Source organism: Pteropus vampyrus, unplaced genomic scaffold (genome assembly GCF_000151845.1).
Source record: "Pteropus vampyrus isolate Shadow unplaced genomic scaffold, Pvam_2.0 Scaffold459, whole genome shotgun sequence".
In the NCBI taxonomy this organism is placed as follows: domain Eukaryota; kingdom Metazoa; phylum Chordata; class Mammalia; order Chiroptera; family Pteropodidae; genus Pteropus; species Pteropus vampyrus.
Window position 1 is genome coordinate 326,784 of NW_011889240.1, and position 16,517 is coordinate 343,300.

The window sequence follows — 16,517 nt, forward strand, 5'->3', positions numbered from 1 at the left end:
TGAGAGGAACAGAGCTGGGGTGCCAAGTGCTGTTTGAGATGCCCAGAGAATCGGCATCCTGTGGGGAACACTCAGGAGGTGACTGGACATAGGGTCAGGGGCTAGAGGTTGGACTGTGGGTGCCCTGGGTGGACGATGGTGCCTGAAGGGCGAGAACAGAACAGTGAGATGAGCAACAGTCCCCGGCTGAGCCACCCCTCAGGGAGGGAGGCACCTGCAGAGAAGACCGTGGGGGAGAAACCAAAGCGGGCAGCCTGGAGAGGGCGGTGCATGGCCACGGAGGAGAGGGTGCGCGCCAGGAGGGGAGGAGCAGTCAGCCTGGAGGCCCTGCAGGGTGGAGACTGAAGAGGCCGGAGGAGGGAGAGGGCATGAGGCAGCAAGAGGGGGGGCGCCCCTAACCTCTCCAAGGGAGGTTAACTTGGGCAGGGGAGGAGGGGCGGAGACAGCTCGATAGCTGCTTTTTATTTGTGTAGAATGGAAGAAATGAATAAGAAAAGGCCGGAATGGAAGAGCGAGATATATCCTAGAAGTAAGGAAAGTCTTTACAAGTAACCAGGCATGGCTGGATCCAGGGGTTCTAGCAAGTGACTCGGTCACCTCTGTTCCCTGCACTTCTTGGCTCTGGAGGCTGCCTTCAAGGAGGCTAGCCAAATGAGCTGGCAAATTTTCCCAGGAGGCTCTTCCTCCTAGCTGGCCAGCCCCCAAGAAAACAACGACTCTGCTCCCTACAGTACCTAAGTCCCAGGGTAGATTCTGATTGGCCATTTTGTGTCCTATGCTTATCCCTGAACTAATCACTATGTTTAGGTCATACAGCATCCTGATTGGCTGCTCTAGGTTCGGGGGGTGGAGCTAAGTAGTCCGTAGCCCCACAGGTGAACGTGGTCAAGAATGGTTTCTCAGGAATGTTTGCAAGGTGCTCCTTAGAATGAGGGGCGGTGGGATTACTGTGGGACGTGGGGCCTCTATCCTATTGCTCAAAGTGTACACAATGTTGAGATCCCTGTGTTGCCTCCTAGGTCTCAAGTTTGACATGAAATACATGAATTTCCGTGTGAAGGCCTGTAATAAGGCAGTTGCAGGCGAGTTCTCTGAGCCAGTGACTCTGGAGACACCAGGTGACTGGCTCCTATCCCTATCCTGGCTGTGACTCTATAACCCTTCATTCCTGGGGCCCCAGGGACTGGTGTGAAATGAGAATCTTCCGATCAGGCTTCTGTGTCCCTTTTTGCCTTGGATGCCAGGAAACTCAGAGCTCCGTCCACAGTAGGATCCCTCAGCCTGCATGTCTGGTGTACACGTGCTTTTGTCCTGTGCTTTTGCAGTTGGTCCCATTATACCGCGATGATTTTTTGACACACACTCTCTTTCAAAAAAACAGAAGTTGGACAGCGTATTGCACTATCGGAGACAGATTTCTTAGCCTCCCACAGTGACACCTTTGCATGCCCTGATAGGAAGTCCTTTTGCAGTCTAGCTGACTTCTGTCATGCTGTAGCCCAGCCCCTTTCCTGGGATTAATCCCCAGGGGAGCACTGGGCAGCCCAAGTAGTTAGAAGGTGGCTGCGGGCCTGGGAGACCTTTAGGCAACAAGCCCTTGGCCTTCACTCCTCTGGCTGTGTGGTCCGCCCCCTCCATTCTTCCCCATCTCGTCTCTTTTGGTGTCTTTCTGCCTGTCTGTCTGTCTGTCTGTCTCTGAGCCTTTGTCTGTTGGCCTCTTTTGGTCTTGGTCTCTGTTTCTTTGTCTCTTTCTGTTTTCTGCCCGTCACAGTCTGTCTTGGTCACTGTCCGTCTGTCTCTCTCTCTGTGTCTCTTGGGGTTTCCCCATCTCTGTGACTCCCACGTCTACCCGGCCCCAGCGTTCATGTTCCGCCTGGATGCGTCCACATCCCACCAGAACCTGCGGGTGGACGACCTCTCCGTGGAGTGGGACGCCATGGGCGGGAAGGTGCAGGACATCAAGGCTCGTGAGAAAGATGGCAAGGGGCGAACCGCGTCTCCCGTCAACTCCCCAGCCAGGTAGGCTGCCCCCTCCCCGCGAGGCTCGGTGGGGGAGATCGCGATGGACACGGACACGCAGCCCGGTGGGGTCCAGGCTGGGGTGGAGGGAGGGACGTGGAGCTGGGGCGTCAAATCGTGAATCAAGGGAGGGGGGACTCTGAGCTGGATTTCGATGACTGGACAGGAGTTTTCTAGATGAGGAAGGGCATAGGCACGTTGTGAGGTGGGGGGCCCGGTACGTGAAAAGAGCCGAAAATGGTCAAGGACTGACAAGAGTCCACAGTGGCCGGCTGAACCAAGGTCTCCCTCCTATGGGGGAGGTGAGGGCTGGCCTGAGTCCTCCTCTCCCTGCTACCCACAGAGGTACCCCATCTCCCAAGAGGATGCCCTCAGGTCGTGGGGGACGGGATCGCTTCACAGCTGAGTCCTACACGGTGCTGGGTAAGGAGCGGGGGCAGGAGGAGGGAGGGGTTGGTCCTGATGAGGTGTCACGGAGCTGGGGGAATGGGAGAGTTTGGGGAGGGGGTTACTGGGGGGAGCCGGGGCTCACAGAGCTGAGGAAAGAGGCTCGGCCCTGGGGGGTGGCTGGTCAGGAGCCTGGGCTTTGTGGAACAGCTGGGACTTGGGGATTGGCTGGGATCTGGAAGTAGGTGGAAAGAACGGTGGCTTCTGGAGCATCTGGGTGCGTGGAGGAGCCAGAGTAGCTGGCATCAGAGAAGCTGAGGGAATGGCCAGGACTGGAGAAGCGGTTAGCACCTCGGGCATGATGAGATCCCGTGAAGGAGAAGCTAGAGTCCACAAAGGAACTGGAGTTTAAGGAAATCGCCACTGTCTGGAAAAGAAGGCTGAGGTGTGAAGTCGGCGTGACCCGTAGCATCAGGCAGAGGGGGGTGGGTGGAAGAAGGTGGGGCGTGGCTGGGTTCTGGGGAAGAGCTGAGCCCTGGGCAGAAGCTGGCGTTTCTGTGCAGGATTCAGATTTTCTGGAAAGCATCTGGGACTGTTCAGAGTTGGGGTTTGGGGAGGAAGCGGAGGAGGGCGTGGGGGTGTCTGCAGAGTAGCTGAGATTGGCGTGGGTGCTACCTAGCCCTTGGGAAGAGCCTAGACTGGTTGTGGCTTGGAGATAGCTGAGGTCGTGGGTCCAGGGGGGGCGGGGCCGGGTGCTGGCCTGGGGTGGGGGGTTATCCCTGTGTCGGGGAAGGAGCCGGCACCTGGACGGGGCAGGAGTGTCAAGCCAGAAGCTGAAACTCAGGAACAGCTGGGCTGGGGAGTAGGTGAGGTGGCAAGAATCTGGGCCTGGGATCTGGCGGGGGTGGGGGGCGCGTCCAGACTCAGGGATCAGCAGATCTGGAGGGCGTCTGGAACCCAGGAAGAGCTGAGGCCTGGAAGGGCCTGGTCTCTACCAGGAGCTAGGGGTGTGGGAAGAATCTAGATTCCGAAAGCAGCAGGGCGGAGTCCGGAGTCCCGGGCTGTGGGAACACTCGGGGTCAGCCGGGAGCAAGGGTCTGGGATGAGCTGGTCTCTGGGAGGAACTGAGGACCGAGGAGGGGCCGAATGTGGGGAAACAGAGGAAGCTTCTGAGGCCTGGACGAATCTGGAAGGAGTAGTTTGGACTTGTAGAGAATCTGAAAGGACTAGTGAGAGCTTGGGGAGCATCTGGACTTAATATCTAGAGAGAGTTGATGAGGCCTGAGGGATGTCTGGAAGGAATAGCTGAGGACCGAGGAGTATCTAGAGGGAGTAGCTGTGACTTGGGGAGTACCTGGGCGGCTGCACCTGGGACCCTGTTCTACCCAGCCCCCACTGCCCACCCTGCCCACAGGGGACACGCTGATCGATGGCGGGGAACATTACTGGGAGGTGCGCTACGAGCCGGACAGCAAGGCGTTCGGCGTGGGCGTGGCGTACCGCAGCCTGGGCCGCTTCGAGCAGCTGGGCAAGACGGCCGCGTCCTGGTGCCTGCACGTCAACAACTGGCTGCAGGTCAGCTTCACCGCCAAGCACGCCAACAAGGCCAAGGCGCTGGAAGCCCCCGTGCCTGACTGCCTGGGCGTGCACTGCGACTTCCACCAAGGTGACCCTGGGCCCCCGATGGCACCTCCAGCCGCCTCTGCCTGTCCTGTGCCTCTGCTGCAAACCCGCTTATCCGTCCCCTGTCGCTCTGCCCCCCTCCAGGCCTCCTGTCCTTCTACAATGCCCGTACCAAACAGCTGCTGCACACCTTCAAGGCCAAGTTCACGCAGCCACTGCTGCCAGCCTTCACGGTGAGGGCCCCTCCCCGGCCCGGGGCAGGCAGGGGTGGCCCTGGGTGCTGGCTTCGCTGCTGAGCCTCTTCTGTCCCCTCCCTGTCCCCCAGGTGTGGTGTGGCAGCTTCCAGGTGACGACAGGACTGCAGGTCCCCAGCTCTGTGCGCTGCCTGCAGAAGCGTGGCAGTGCCACCAGCAGCTCCAACACCAGCCTCACCTAGGCCGGAGGACTGTCCACGTAGCCGGGCTGATTTTGGGGGCTGCCGCCAGGCTTCGGCTGTTGCAGCCGGGCACCCTCTTCTAACTTGCTGCTTGGAGCCTTAACTCCTAACGGGGGTCACCGACAGGGAGCGGGCGCTAGGGCGAGCCCTCCTCCCGACCTCACATCTCAATAAAGGTCAAACACTGGCCAGGCCGTGCTGCTGCTGCTGTGCCCTGGCCCTCTCTGGACCTCAGCTTTCCCAGCTGTAAAATGGGCCTTTCTGGCAAAGTCAGGTGGCAATTTTTGCTGAGCTGAGTGAGGATCTCTGGGACCAAATGGGGGGCTAGCTGTGGGCAGACATCCGATGGACCCCCTCACTGTCATCCAAAGCCAAGTCAAACACATTGGCCTTGAGGTCACTTGAGCTTTAATTCTTGGAGGAGGGGTCCACCTGGCTGACGCGCTGTGCTCCAAGACCGACCCGCTGGTCCTCAGCGAGCCCGGCGGAGTGCTCCCGCGCCCGCCGCCTCTGCAGTTTCTCTTCCAGCTCCGCTGTCACATCAGCCAGCCCTGGGGGGTGGGGGTGGGAACCTGAGGCCTCAGCTGCACCAGGGACCCCCCAGTCTACGCTGCCCCCACATCCTCCCAGGACCTGCTGCAGAAGGCCGGGGCCCAGTACCAGATGAAAATGCTTTCAAGAGGCAGGAGACAACAGAACATCAAACCAAGTGTGGGCCCTTCAGAGGGCGGGGCCCTGTGTGACCACACGGACCGCCGGCCTGCAAAGCCCCCCGCCACCCCCTTCCCGCCCCTTACCTGTTGTGGGGAGGAACACCAGCTTCCTCGCCAGGCCTCTGCTAAGGCCTTTGGGCTCTGGGGGAGAAGGCAGATGGAGGCTGAGGCTAGCCCTCCGCCTCAGGATGAGGGAGGGGCTGGGGAGGACGGTCCCCTACCTGGCTTGGGCGCAATGGGTGGCTTTGGAGGCTTTGCCTGAACCTTTGGGGCTAGGTGACACTTCTTGGGCTTCTGGATGACCAGCCGACCAGGGGAGGGCACTGCATGGACAAACACGGCCTGTCACATCAAGGCGTGAGCCTGCTCCCTTGCCCCTTAGCCACCCCCAGGTCCCCACCCACCGTCCCCGTTCACGTAGTCAGCAGCTGGGGCGTCGCTGATGGGGATCACGTAGTTCTCATCTGGGTTCGGTAGCTGGGGCAGCTTGTCCTGGCTGGACACGGGCGTGATGGATGTGGGAGGTGGTTGCTTGGGGCCATCGGTGGGGGGTGTGGGACCTGATGGGAAACAGTAGTCACTTTTGGGACTTGAGTGGTGCAGGACAAGTCGGGGCAGGTCTGTGTGCCTCCGTGATCAGGGATACAGGCACGTGTCCCTGAGCATGTGTATCTGTGTACAGGCCATTTATTTTAAGTCTGTGTTTCTGCGTAGCATAAACATGTATACGGAGTGAGTCTGCATACATTGAACATACGTATGCAGATATATGCATGACACTGCATGGATCAGTTCTGTGCTGGGTACTTGTTTCTTCGTGTGTACATGCACGTGTCTATAAATGTCTGAAGTTGTGCTGTGAGTAGATATGTCTGCATCTGTGTGTGTACACGTGACTGTGGCTTAACGTATGTGTACGCATGCTCAACGGAACTGGAGTCCTCTGACCCATGTATTCATGATGTGTGGATCCGCTGGCTACATGGGTGTCTACATGTGAGCTTCTGATGATGCAGGTGGACACCGTCCACGCTGGTGAGTGTGGCATGTGTGTATGTATGTGTACATACATGTGCTGTACACCTGGGCCTCCAGCTCCTGCCCTCCCACTCCCTAAGGTGGACTGCCTCCCGTCCCCTTCTCTACATCCACCATGATTCCCCATCCCCACCCCCTCTGCCCACTCTACCTCCCGAAATCCTGAGACCTTCCCCAAACACCCCCTCCTCCAGTATGCCTTCCCCCCTACTCCGCCCTCTCTTCTCTCCAACTCTAGGCTCCGCCCCAGGCTCAGGTTTAACCCCACAGGGCTGGGAGTATCTGTGTCCAGCTGTGTCCAGCTGTGTCCAGCTGTGTCCGTTCCCTCCACCACCTGGAAGTCCCCAGAAAGAGGGGTCTGGGTAATTTCTAGGTCCTACAACTATGGGTACAAGATTGGGTACAGGAGGCACCATGTGGGTCCTAGGTCTCGCTCCTCTCTGCCCCGGCGGCCGCAGAGGGGAGAAGGTGTCACCTGGACCGGGGACCGCGGGGACCGAGGGTGCCACCCATACACTCTCGCCGTTCTCTTTATCCGCCTCCACGTAGCCTAGAACAGAGAGGGCTGCCTGGAGGAGGCGCAGCGGCCGGGGGCTGACCCAAGGGTATCTCCGTCGGGGCGGGGGCAGGAAAGGCACGGACTGGATCCCCCGAATTCTCGAAGGCTTCACCCACCTAGCACCTTCTCGTAGTCCTCGTCCAGCAGGAAAGGCAACAGCGCGTTCTTGGTATGCGATACGAAATAGCTGACCACTGCGTGGAGTGAGGCGCAGGAGAACTGGGGATGGATAGGGGGCCGGGTCAGTGCTGTTGGGGAAGGGGCGCGGACCCCACCACTGTGCTTCCGGAGACCCCGACCCAAAACTCACCGGCTCTTCCACGTCGATCACATACTTAGGGCCCTCGCGCTTCACCTTGTAGTGCCGGACCACCGGCGTCCTGCACAGGCAGTGGGCAGGTGAGTGGCCTGGCTCCGGCCAGGGACGACCCCCGCACGTCGTCCTGTCTCCGCCCCCATGGAGAGCCTAAGGCCCCCTCCTCCTCCCGGCACACCGGCCACGCCCCGTCCCGGAGTGGCTCTCAGGGTGGACCTGGCCCTCGACTGACTCCATCCCCAGGAGACCCCGCGGGCCCCTAGTCCTGGCTCAGCATCCTGGGAGGACCCTGCCCCATGGACCCAGTGCCCAGGAAAGACCCCACCCTTCCTCCTTGCCCCGCCCCAGGTTCTGACCCCACCCATAACCCTGCTCCAGGGCGGGGCCAGCCTCAAGGATCCCACACCCCGTGACCTCTGGCCCTATCCCCAAGTCCTCCCCTATCCCAGGATCTGGCTGCGCCCCCCACATCTGACCACGCCCCCACGCAGCCCCCCCTCGACACCCCCGGGTCTGGAGTCGCGCACGCGCACCCGTTGAGCGTCTGGCGCGTGGTGACAGACACTCCGCCCATGCCATCCCCGCTGGGCCGCAGCAGCAAGTTCCCGCTTTCGGGGTAGCGCTCCAGGAGCAGTTGCGCCTCCAGCCGGCTCACCTTCAAGAAGCACCTGGGGCGGGCCGCGTCACTCACTGGACAGGCGCCGTTCCCCAGAGACCCAGAACGCCCTCCCGTACGGAACCCCGGCCCTGGACACTCAGCTCCGCCCCACCTCATAACCCCGCCCAGGCCACGCCTTCCAGACACCTAGACCCGCCCCCAAGCACCTAGGACCGCCTCTAGAAGCCCGACCTCATACCCTAGCCCCAGACCCTGCTCCCGGAGACCTTGCTCTTCCTCTAGGTCCAGGTTCTGTCTCCGGGGGCTGAGTCCAGTCCCCTGGAGGCCCAGGCCTGCCCCCAGGCACCGCCCCCAGGCACCTACACCTGTCCCCAAACGCCAAGCCGGCTCTCAGCTAATCCCCGCCCCAGCCCGGATGCAGCTCTCTTCTCAACTTAAGACCCAACAGCGAGAGACCCCACTCACAGCCCAACCTCATCCCCACGCCCCGCTTCCTGCAGCCCCTCGGGCCAGGCGGGGCACTCACGAGGGCATCTCGAGTGCGCGGCGCGCCTCCTCTTTGGCCAGGGCCTCGGCCATCATGTAGAGGTGTCCAGGTAGCAGGGTCAAGTTGGATGGGACACGGAGCTGAGGAACAATAGGGGCGTCAGGGAACGGGCAGCTGTGCCCATGTCACAGAGAGGCAAACTGAGGCCAGAGTGCAGATGGAGCCAGGGTGAACACTGGGTCTGGGGGCTCCAGAGCCACTCTACACCTCCAGGGGCACAGAGGTGTTCCAGAGGATGCAGAGAGAGAGAATTCCGTGACTGGGAGGAGGACCGAGCAGATGCTAGAATGTAGTCTCAAACTCAGGGCTCGGGCAGAGAACAAATGAGTAACATAAATCAGGAACGTTGACTAAAAACCCTGTTTTTTTAAGTGATGGCAGCTAACTTTAAAATGTTTAGTTTTGTTAACAAAACAAACGATGTTTATGGGCTACATTTGGCCCGTAGGCTGCTAGTTCGAGACCAGTGTGCTATCCTCTAGGGGCTTGTTTGGGGACCGAAGGAGAGAAAGAAGAGGATTTCTGAGGGGGCCTAGTGGGGAATGGGAGAGAGAGGGGCAGGGGGGGACCACTCTGACCTCCACCACCGTCAGGATGAAGCCTTTCCACATCTCCCGAGACTCCAGGCTCTCTACCTAGGGAGGGAAAGACCAAATCCTTGTCGATGAGCCTCATTCGATTCATCTGTGCAATGGGATGAGGCATGACAGTCCCTGACTCCAAGTGCTCCCCTGAAGATTAAATGTCAGGACAGATTCATTTCGGATGATGTCTGAATGTAAGTCCTTAGTAATGTGGGATGTTAATCTTTAATATTATTATACTAATATCTAGAAAAACATGTCAGATCATGTAGCTCCTATGCTCTAAACCCTCCCAGCGTTCCCAGCCCCCTCAGGGTAGATGCCCAAGTCCTCTCTGTGGCCCACGGTCCCTGCACAACCTGCCCCGTCCCCACCTTGCCCTCCCCTCCTCCCTCTCTCTCTCGCTCCCTCCGCTCCAGCCACATGGGCCTCCCAGCTGTTCCTCCAACACATCAGGCCTGGTCCTGCCCCAGGACCTTTGCAAGGGCTATGCCCTCTGCTGAAGAGCCGTTTCACAGATATCTACACTGCTGGCTCCGTCACCTCCTTGAGATCCTCAGTAAGGCCTTCCCTGATCAAACCACTTAACATTTCCTTCCCCCTCCCTTAGCACTTGTCTCTGTAGGATTTGCCAGCATCCGACACTCCGTTTTACACTTGATTGGATGCTTCACCACTAGACTGTAAACTACACAAGGGCAGGGATTTTTAATTGTCTTTCAAGAAGAGGGTCTGGCACACAGTAGGTGCTCACAAATATTTGCCGGAAGATTGAATGATGGCAGTGATGATCCTTGTGAATCTTGTTCTTGTTCTGGGCACTTAATACATAGTATCCCATTTTGCAGTTGAGGAAACTGAGGCCCGGAAAAGTCAAGTAGACTTGCCCAGTGTCATCAACCCTGCGGTAAATTCTGTGTGACTTCATGCTAGCGTGTGTTAATGATGGGTGTGATGGGGGAGGAAGCATCTCCCACTAGCTCCCCTCCAAGGGACCTACCTTGAACTTGATCTCCTCGTTCCGGAGGACCAGGTTGAAATAGGTGCCAGAGTCACGGGAGCTCCCCGAGGGAGCCCCATCTGTGAGTCTCACAAATGCTCCAAGGTCTAGCTTCTCCACATGCTGAGGGCACAGAAGTGGAGGTCTGAGCACTAGGCACCCCGGCTTGGCCACGCCACCCACACCATCTGCTTGGTCTCTGGGGTCGTAGATGGGCCAGGTCTTGACCCCTCATCCCCATTCTTACTTGGCAGTCCCGATTGCTATTGTAGAAATAGAGAGTGAGGCCCTGGAGGCCAGCCCAGAACTTCTTGTAATCCTGGGGACCAAAGACAGAGAAAGAGAAGGACGTGAGGTGGCAAAACGGGCGCCCCCACCGCACCCCCCTTCTGCCTCAGGGCCTCTGCGGCCACTCGTCCCCCATCGTCACATGGTTTCCTTTGTGACCTGCTTTAGGTCTCTTAGGGAGGGGCCCCAGCCATGGCCCAGCCTCTGGGGTTGGTGTTCTCTGAGGAAGGGCCAAGGGGACCATGACGGGATAGGGGACCCAGAGCAGTCCCCTGGCTATGGAGGGGAGCATTCTGAAAGTGAGTCGAGCTAACTGGATTTATGATGTTCCATCCATCCACCCACCTATCTGTCCATCTACTGAGTCATCCAGCCACCCACCGACACACACACACATACTCACCCACCCACACACACACCCACGCTCACACCCACACACATACACACACTCACCCCCCACACACACACATCTCCCTGTCCCCTGATCCACGGCATAAATATTTGCTGGCATCTCCTTGGTGCCAGGCCCTGGGATAGGTGCTGAGTCTGTAGTTTCAGAATTTCACAAGGTTCTGGACTCTAAGAGGTCTGTAGATTCAGGGGTTCCCCCAGGATTCTGAACTCCAAATGCCCTAACTTTGGAGATCTAAGGGGCTGATACAGATCAGATTGTAAGAGTCTGGGGATTTTGCGCCGGAATGTTCCCTGACCCCCTACTCTGTAGCCAGCTCTGTCATGGGCAAAATAACAAATGGGACATGATTTCTGTTTTTACATAGGTCATGTTATGGAGGATAGAGAAAGCACAGACACTAAAATCCTCCAGGGAAGAGAAGCTAGGATCCCTGGGGAGGGACAGACCCTGGGCTGTGAGATCACAAAGGAGAGCAGCCTTCCAACTGGAAAACCTGGGAAGGCTTCCCGAAGGAGGAGGCACTTCGATTGGTCTGTAATGATAATGAGCATAGTGCTTATATTGACAGCTACCATGCATCCACCCATCCGTCCACCCACCCATCTGACCATCTATAGATACATCCATACATTTAATTAACACTTACTGAGGACCTACTATGTGCCCGGCACTGTTCCAGATGCTGAGAATACAGCGGTAAATGATTAAACCCAGTATGGTCAGACCTGCTTTGTCATGCACCAGCTACATGCCATTGGACAAGATATTTAAGCTCTCTGTGCTTCAGTTTCCCCACCTATAAAATGACGATACTAATGGTACCCACCATTGTGAGAACTGGGCAAGTTACTACGTGCAAAGCAGCAGTGCTTGCCCTGAGTCAGGTCTTTGGTCTGCTAAGGACTGCCCCTCACATGGCCGTGACTACGGCCCTATTCTACCCATTTTATGATAGAGGAAACTGAGGCGCAAAGATGGAGAGTCAGAGTGGGTGCGTGACCCTGGGTCTCACATCCTGGGGCCCACAGTCTTTCTTAACCCACCCACCCACACCCACCCATGTCTGCTGCCTCTAGATGCTTTTGAGGTGGGCGGTGGGATTTGGGCACAGGGAGACAGAAAGGAAGAGAGGACCATGATGACAATGACAGGGAGGGAGGCGGCCAGGGAAAGCAGTGGGGGTGGTTTGGGTCCTATTAGAAGATGAATGAATATGGGGAATGGGGAGGAGAGACAGGGACTTGGCAGGAACTGAGGGGCCGGGCTTTCTCCTGAGTAAAAGACACACACACACACACTCTCACACACTCACACACTCACACACTTTCTCTCTCTCTCTTTCTCTTTCTCTTTCTCTCTCCCCCACCCCCCATGGCAAGTATCTGGTTCTGCCAAATGTGGCCCCCACCAGCTCTTTTTGTCCTCCATGCAATTGTCCCAACCTTGTTCCCCCGCAGCTGAGGTTCATGACATTAGTTCAAGGCTGGGGGGAAGGGGAACTGATTAATTTAATTCCTCATTCCCTGGAGGAAGTCTTTGATCCTGTTTGTGTCCTACAGACAGAAAGAGAGACACAGACAGAAAGACTGAGACCAAGAGAGAGACAGACAGACAAGCAGGAAGAGACAAAGAGGAAGAGACTAAATAAGAGTCAGAGACACAGAGAAGGACACAGACAGACGGACAGATGGGCAGACCCCTTCCCAGCCCCCAACCCGTGCCCTGCCCCGTCCAGCACCCACCCTGCCGCCCTTGGCCAGGTGGGGAGGCTGAGGCTCAGAGAGGTGCCTCGCCCGCCCGGCTGCCCAGCAGTGCGGGGCTCCCTGCCCCGCCTTACCCGGTCCCGAGGTCCTTTCTTCTCCAGAAAGCTCTCATGGTAGTGCGAGGGCAGGGCATACTTGGGCTTGGGGACCCGGGGTGGGCTCAGGGCTGAGGCCATGGCAGGCCCCGATCTTTGGCCCGGCCCTTCCCTCCAGTGGGCACCCCACCCCAGCTGGGCTGAGAAGCAGAGGAACAGGCTCCAGGGGAATTTCCCGAGCTCCCTCCCCCGCTCCCTCCCCTGCCTGCACGGGCCGGGCCTGGGCGGGGGCTGGGCCGGGCAGGTCCTGGATCTTAGGGAAGTCTCAGCCTCTCCGGTCTCCCCCAGGGGTCAGGGGGGCCGTGCTGGGGCCCTGGAGTGGAGCAGGGAGCCCTGGGAGGCTTTCAGTGTGGGGCAGAGACTGGGCAGTCGGGGCACCAGGAGGAGGGACCTGTTTCAGCAAAGGCCTGGAAGTGAGTGGAAGGAGTATGGGGCCAGAGTGGCTACAGAGGTAACACGAGGGGACACAACAGGAAGATGACACGGGGACCTGAAATGCCCATTAAGCTGCCTGGATATTAGAATAATTTTGCCTAAATCTACCCCAAAATCTTATGGGGATTCCGATAGGAATTGCATTAAACCTATACATCAGTTTGCGGGGATGCGACATTTTTACTACGTCAAGTCTTCCAGTCCATGGACGTGGTCTGTCTCTTCATTTGCTTGAATCTTTATGTCTTTCATCAGTGTTGTGTCGTTTTCAGTACACGAGTCCTGTGTCTGTTAGTCAGATTTACACTGAAGCATTTTTTTTTTGGAGCAATTATTAACGTCCTTGTATTTTTAATTCCGATTTTCACATATTCATTGCTAATGTCCAGACATGCAATCGATTTTTGTATTTGGATCTCATATCCTACAGCCTTGCCGAACCAGCTCATTTATTAATTCTAAGGGTGTTTGTTGTAGGTTTCTTGGGATGTTTTTGCGTAGACCAACATGTCGTCTGCAAATTGAGCTAGTTTTATTTCTTCCTTTTCAGTCTGTCTGCCTCTTCCTTTTCTTGTCTTATTGAGCTGGCTAGAACTTCCAGTACTATGTCGAATAAGAGTGGTGAGAGTGGATGCCTTTGTCTTGTTCTAATCTTAAGGGGAAAGCATCTCGTGAATTCCATAAAGCGAACCGTTAATTAGGATGTTAACTGAAGGTTCTTCACCAAGGTGAGGTGGCCTCCCTGTCGTAGTTTGCTGAGAGTTTTTATCATGACTGGGTGTTGAATTCTGCCTGTGTTGATACGATTCCGTGACGTTTCTTCTGTAGCTGATGTATTTGTTTTCTGTGGCTGCCGTAACAAGTTATCACACATTCAGGGGCTTAAAACAACACAAATGTATTACCTTACAGCTCTGTAAGTTATATGTCCTACATGGATCTCCCAAAGCTAAAATCAAGGTGTCGCAAGGGTTGTGTTCCTTGCTGGCGGCTCAAAGGGATGGATGTTTCCTTTCCTTTTCCAGCTTCTCGAGGCTTCCCACATTCCCTGGCTCATGTCCACTTTCTCCATCTACAAAGCCAGCTATGCAGGTAGAATCCTCAGATCAGATCAGTCTGAACTTCCACTGTCTCTTCTCCCCGACTCTCTTCCACTTTTAAGGGCCCTCGTGATTACACTGGGACCACCTGGAGAATCCAGGATCCTCCCCTATTTTAAAGTCAGCTGATTGACAACTTTAATTCCATCTGTAACCTTAAATTCCCTTCACCAGCTAACCTGACGTAATCACAGGTTCTGGGGATTAGGGCAAGGACGCTCTCAAGAAACCATTATTCTACCCACCACAGCCTGTTAAATACGGTGGATAATATTGATTTTTGAATAGGGAACCGGCCTTGCATCCCAGAATAAACTCCACTCGGTCATGGTGTAGAATTCTTGTATATTACCGAATTCTATTTTCTAATATTTTGTGAAGGATTTTTGTGTCTCTGTTCATGAGGGATGTGGTCTATAGTTTTCTCTCTTTGGCCTCTCCTTATCTGGTTTTGGTATTTAATTAATGCTAGCTTCATCAAATGAATTGGGAAGTATTCCCTCCTCTTCGGTTTTCTGGAAGAAGTTATGTAAACGTTAATTCTTTGAGCCTTTGGTAGAAGTCTTCATCTGGACCTGGAGATTTCTTTTTCCGGAATTTTTAAATTACACATTCAGTGTCCTTCATAGTTATAGGACGAGGCTGCTTGGACAACTAGCAAAGAGTAGCCTTTGGAATCCACTGGAGAGCTGTGGGACTCTGGGAAATCTGTTTATCTGAACTGTCCGCTAAAGTTGATAATACCTGCCATAAAAGGGTGCCATAAATAATTAACAAGGTCACAGCAATTAGTTTGAATTATCAAAGGCAATGGGGAGCCATAGGAGGATTTAGAGTGGGGGAGGTGGTTATAGTTGCATTTTAGAAAGATCCTTCTGAGGCCAGGGTGGGAGATGGATGGGGTGAGTATGGAGGCCTGAGGCTCAAGGAGGTAGCTAGGGACCAGCTGGGAGAGGCTGGAGGTCCGGCTGTGGGTTTGGGAAGAGAGAGGAACTAAAAGTGGGCAAAGACCTGGAGGAATAAACAGAGCGTGGGGGCTAGGCAATGCCCAGTTGGTGGCTAGACCCCCAGTGGGATGTTGGAGGACTCCAGAAGGAGGCTTGGGCTGGACAAAAATTAATTCACATTTTTTCCAGGTTTTACTACATGTCAAGTCCTGTTCCTTGAAGTGGAATAATTATCCCCAACAGGGAAACTGAGAGGTGGAACTACTTGGCCAAAGTCACAGAGCTGGGAAGTGAAGGAGCAGGATTTGGAGCCAGGTCCAGTCTAATTCCCACTACTCTGGCTGGACAACCCCGTCTCCAGTGTCCTGTCTCCTCTTCCAGACTGGGGTCCTGGTAAACCCATCCGTGTCTAAGTCCAGCCAATGGCTCCTGCTGGATGGCTGGGGAATCCCAGCGATGGGAGGGGGTGCTGCGTCACGGAGCAAAGGTCCCGGGACAGGGGCGAGGGACAAAGGAGAGATTTGCTGTCATCCCGCTAACACCCAGACTGGCTCCGCCTACGCGTCCGCGCGCGCAGAGGGTGTGGCTGCACCAGACCCGAGGGGCAGGTTTTGACCCGGTAGTTGATTGGCTGGTTGAGGACCGACCTCTACTGAGGGCTTCTGCTGATTGGTCGGGAGGACGGCTTTCTATTGGCTCAGTCGGAGTTCGGCAGACTCAGCAGTTTAACAGTGATTGGTTAGAGAAGATTCAACGGCTACTGCTTATTGGTTGAAGATGAAATGAACCCTCTATAATTGGCTGGCAGATTCCACTCTGGTCCAATTGTGGAATCAGCCGAGGGCCCGGGAGGATGGAAATTAACTCTTTAGAGACTGCCTCCTAGCTTGGGCACTGTAGGTTTGCGGCGCGGGGCTGCTTCCCATTCTGGCCCCCAGGATGCAGTGGCTTTTTCTCCCCGGCCTCAGTTTTTCCCCTGGTCTCAACGACCGAGGCCTGTTAGTCCCTAAAGAATCGTGGCCATGGACCTGTTTTCCTGATCGCCCTAGCGGACTGAGTCCTCCGTGCCTCCCCGCCCGAGGCTTTCAATACTATAGGCTGTGGCCTCGGGTGGAGCCGCTAGTCTCCAGAAAGCAGAAGTCCTGGGCCTCAGTTTCCCCGCTCGCCAGCGGGTCGAGCCCCCCACCCGCCCACCGGCGGCGGCCAATGGCTGGGGCGCCTTCTCCCCACGGGGCGGAGCCGCGTCACGTGCCGGGAAGAAAGAGCTTGCAGGGCGCGGGGCGGAGCGGCCATGGCAGGTACAGCGGGCCCGGCCCGGGGCCGGCGAGACGCGGGCGGGGGTGGTTGGACCGACTGGGGGCGCGCGGCCCTGCTGCAACCTGTCGCTGCCCACAGCTCCGGAGCCGCTGTCCCCGGCGGGTGGCGCGGGCGAAGAGGCGCCGGATGAGGATGAAGACGAGGCGGAGGCCGAGGACCCCGAGCGGCGGGCGGGAGCAAGTGGAGCGCGCAGCTGTGGTGGCGGCGGCAGCGGCGGCAGCCTCAGCGGCAGCGGGGCCGGAACGGGGGGCTGCGGCGGCCCCGGGGGCGCGCTCACCAGGCGCGCGGTCACGCTGCGGGTGCTCCTCAAAGACGC

At 56.8% G+C, this 16,517-nt stretch overlaps 3 protein-coding genes across 7 annotated transcripts in view; 2 read left to right on the forward strand and 1 right to left on the reverse strand.

The window, feature by feature from the left end:
• FSD1 (fibronectin type III and SPRY domain containing 1) overlaps positions 1 to 4,659 on the forward strand; it is a 13,097-nt gene extending 8,438 nt beyond the window's left edge. For 2 of the 3 annotated variants that reach the window (XM_011381911.2, XM_023524279.1), the window contains 6 exons: positions 1,020 to 1,118; positions 1,860 to 2,019; positions 2,363 to 2,442; positions 3,821 to 4,072; positions 4,174 to 4,262; positions 4,355 to 4,659. In XM_011381911.2, the coding sequence (XP_011380213.1) occupies positions 1,020 to 1,118; positions 1,860 to 2,019; positions 2,363 to 2,442; positions 3,821 to 4,072; positions 4,174 to 4,262; positions 4,355 to 4,465 (791 nt within the window). In that variant the 3' untranslated portion in view covers positions 4,466 to 4,659. The remainder of the gene's footprint in view (positions 1 to 1,019; positions 1,119 to 1,859; positions 2,020 to 2,362; positions 2,443 to 3,820; positions 4,073 to 4,173; positions 4,263 to 4,354) is intronic. The other variant, XM_023524280.1, reaches the window with a different exon arrangement.
• A 195-nt stretch (positions 4,660 to 4,854) lies between these two features.
• STAP2 (signal transducing adaptor family member 2) lies at positions 4,855 to 12,586 on the reverse strand. 3 transcript variants are annotated; one of them, XM_011381914.2, is made up of 13 exons: positions 12,382 to 12,584; positions 10,089 to 10,160; positions 9,842 to 9,964; positions 8,836 to 8,892; positions 8,237 to 8,337; positions 7,625 to 7,759; positions 7,086 to 7,155; positions 6,892 to 6,994; positions 6,692 to 6,766; positions 5,583 to 5,738; positions 5,400 to 5,501; positions 5,263 to 5,319; positions 4,855 to 5,016 (listed from the first exon to the last, which is right to left on the reverse strand). In XM_011381914.2, the coding sequence occupies exons 1-13, from the start codon at positions 12,481 to 12,483 to the stop codon at positions 4,874 to 4,876; spliced, it is 1,296 nt and encodes a 431-aa protein (XP_011380216.1). In that variant the 5' UTR covers positions 12,484 to 12,584; the 3' UTR covers positions 4,855 to 4,873. The 3 variants fall into 3 exon arrangements, with proteins under 3 accessions (XP_011380216.1, XP_011380215.1, XP_011380214.1); XM_011381913.2 differs by lacking the exon at positions 6,692 to 6,766 and having other exon boundaries at positions 12,382 to 12,586; XM_011381912.2 differs by lacking the exon at positions 5,263 to 5,319 and having other exon boundaries at positions 12,382 to 12,585.
• A 3,175-nt stretch (positions 12,587 to 15,761) lies between these two features.
• MPND (MPN domain containing) overlaps positions 15,762 to 16,517 on the forward strand; it is an 8,043-nt gene continuing 7,287 nt past the window's right edge. The window contains exons 1-2 of the mRNA XM_011381931.2: positions 15,762 to 16,182; positions 16,280 to 16,517. The exon at positions 16,280 to 16,517 is cut by the window's right edge and continues 8 nt beyond it. Of these exons, the coding sequence (XP_011380233.1) occupies positions 16,176 to 16,182; positions 16,280 to 16,517 (245 nt within the window). The 5' untranslated portion in view covers positions 15,762 to 16,175. The remainder of the gene's footprint in view (positions 16,183 to 16,279) is intronic.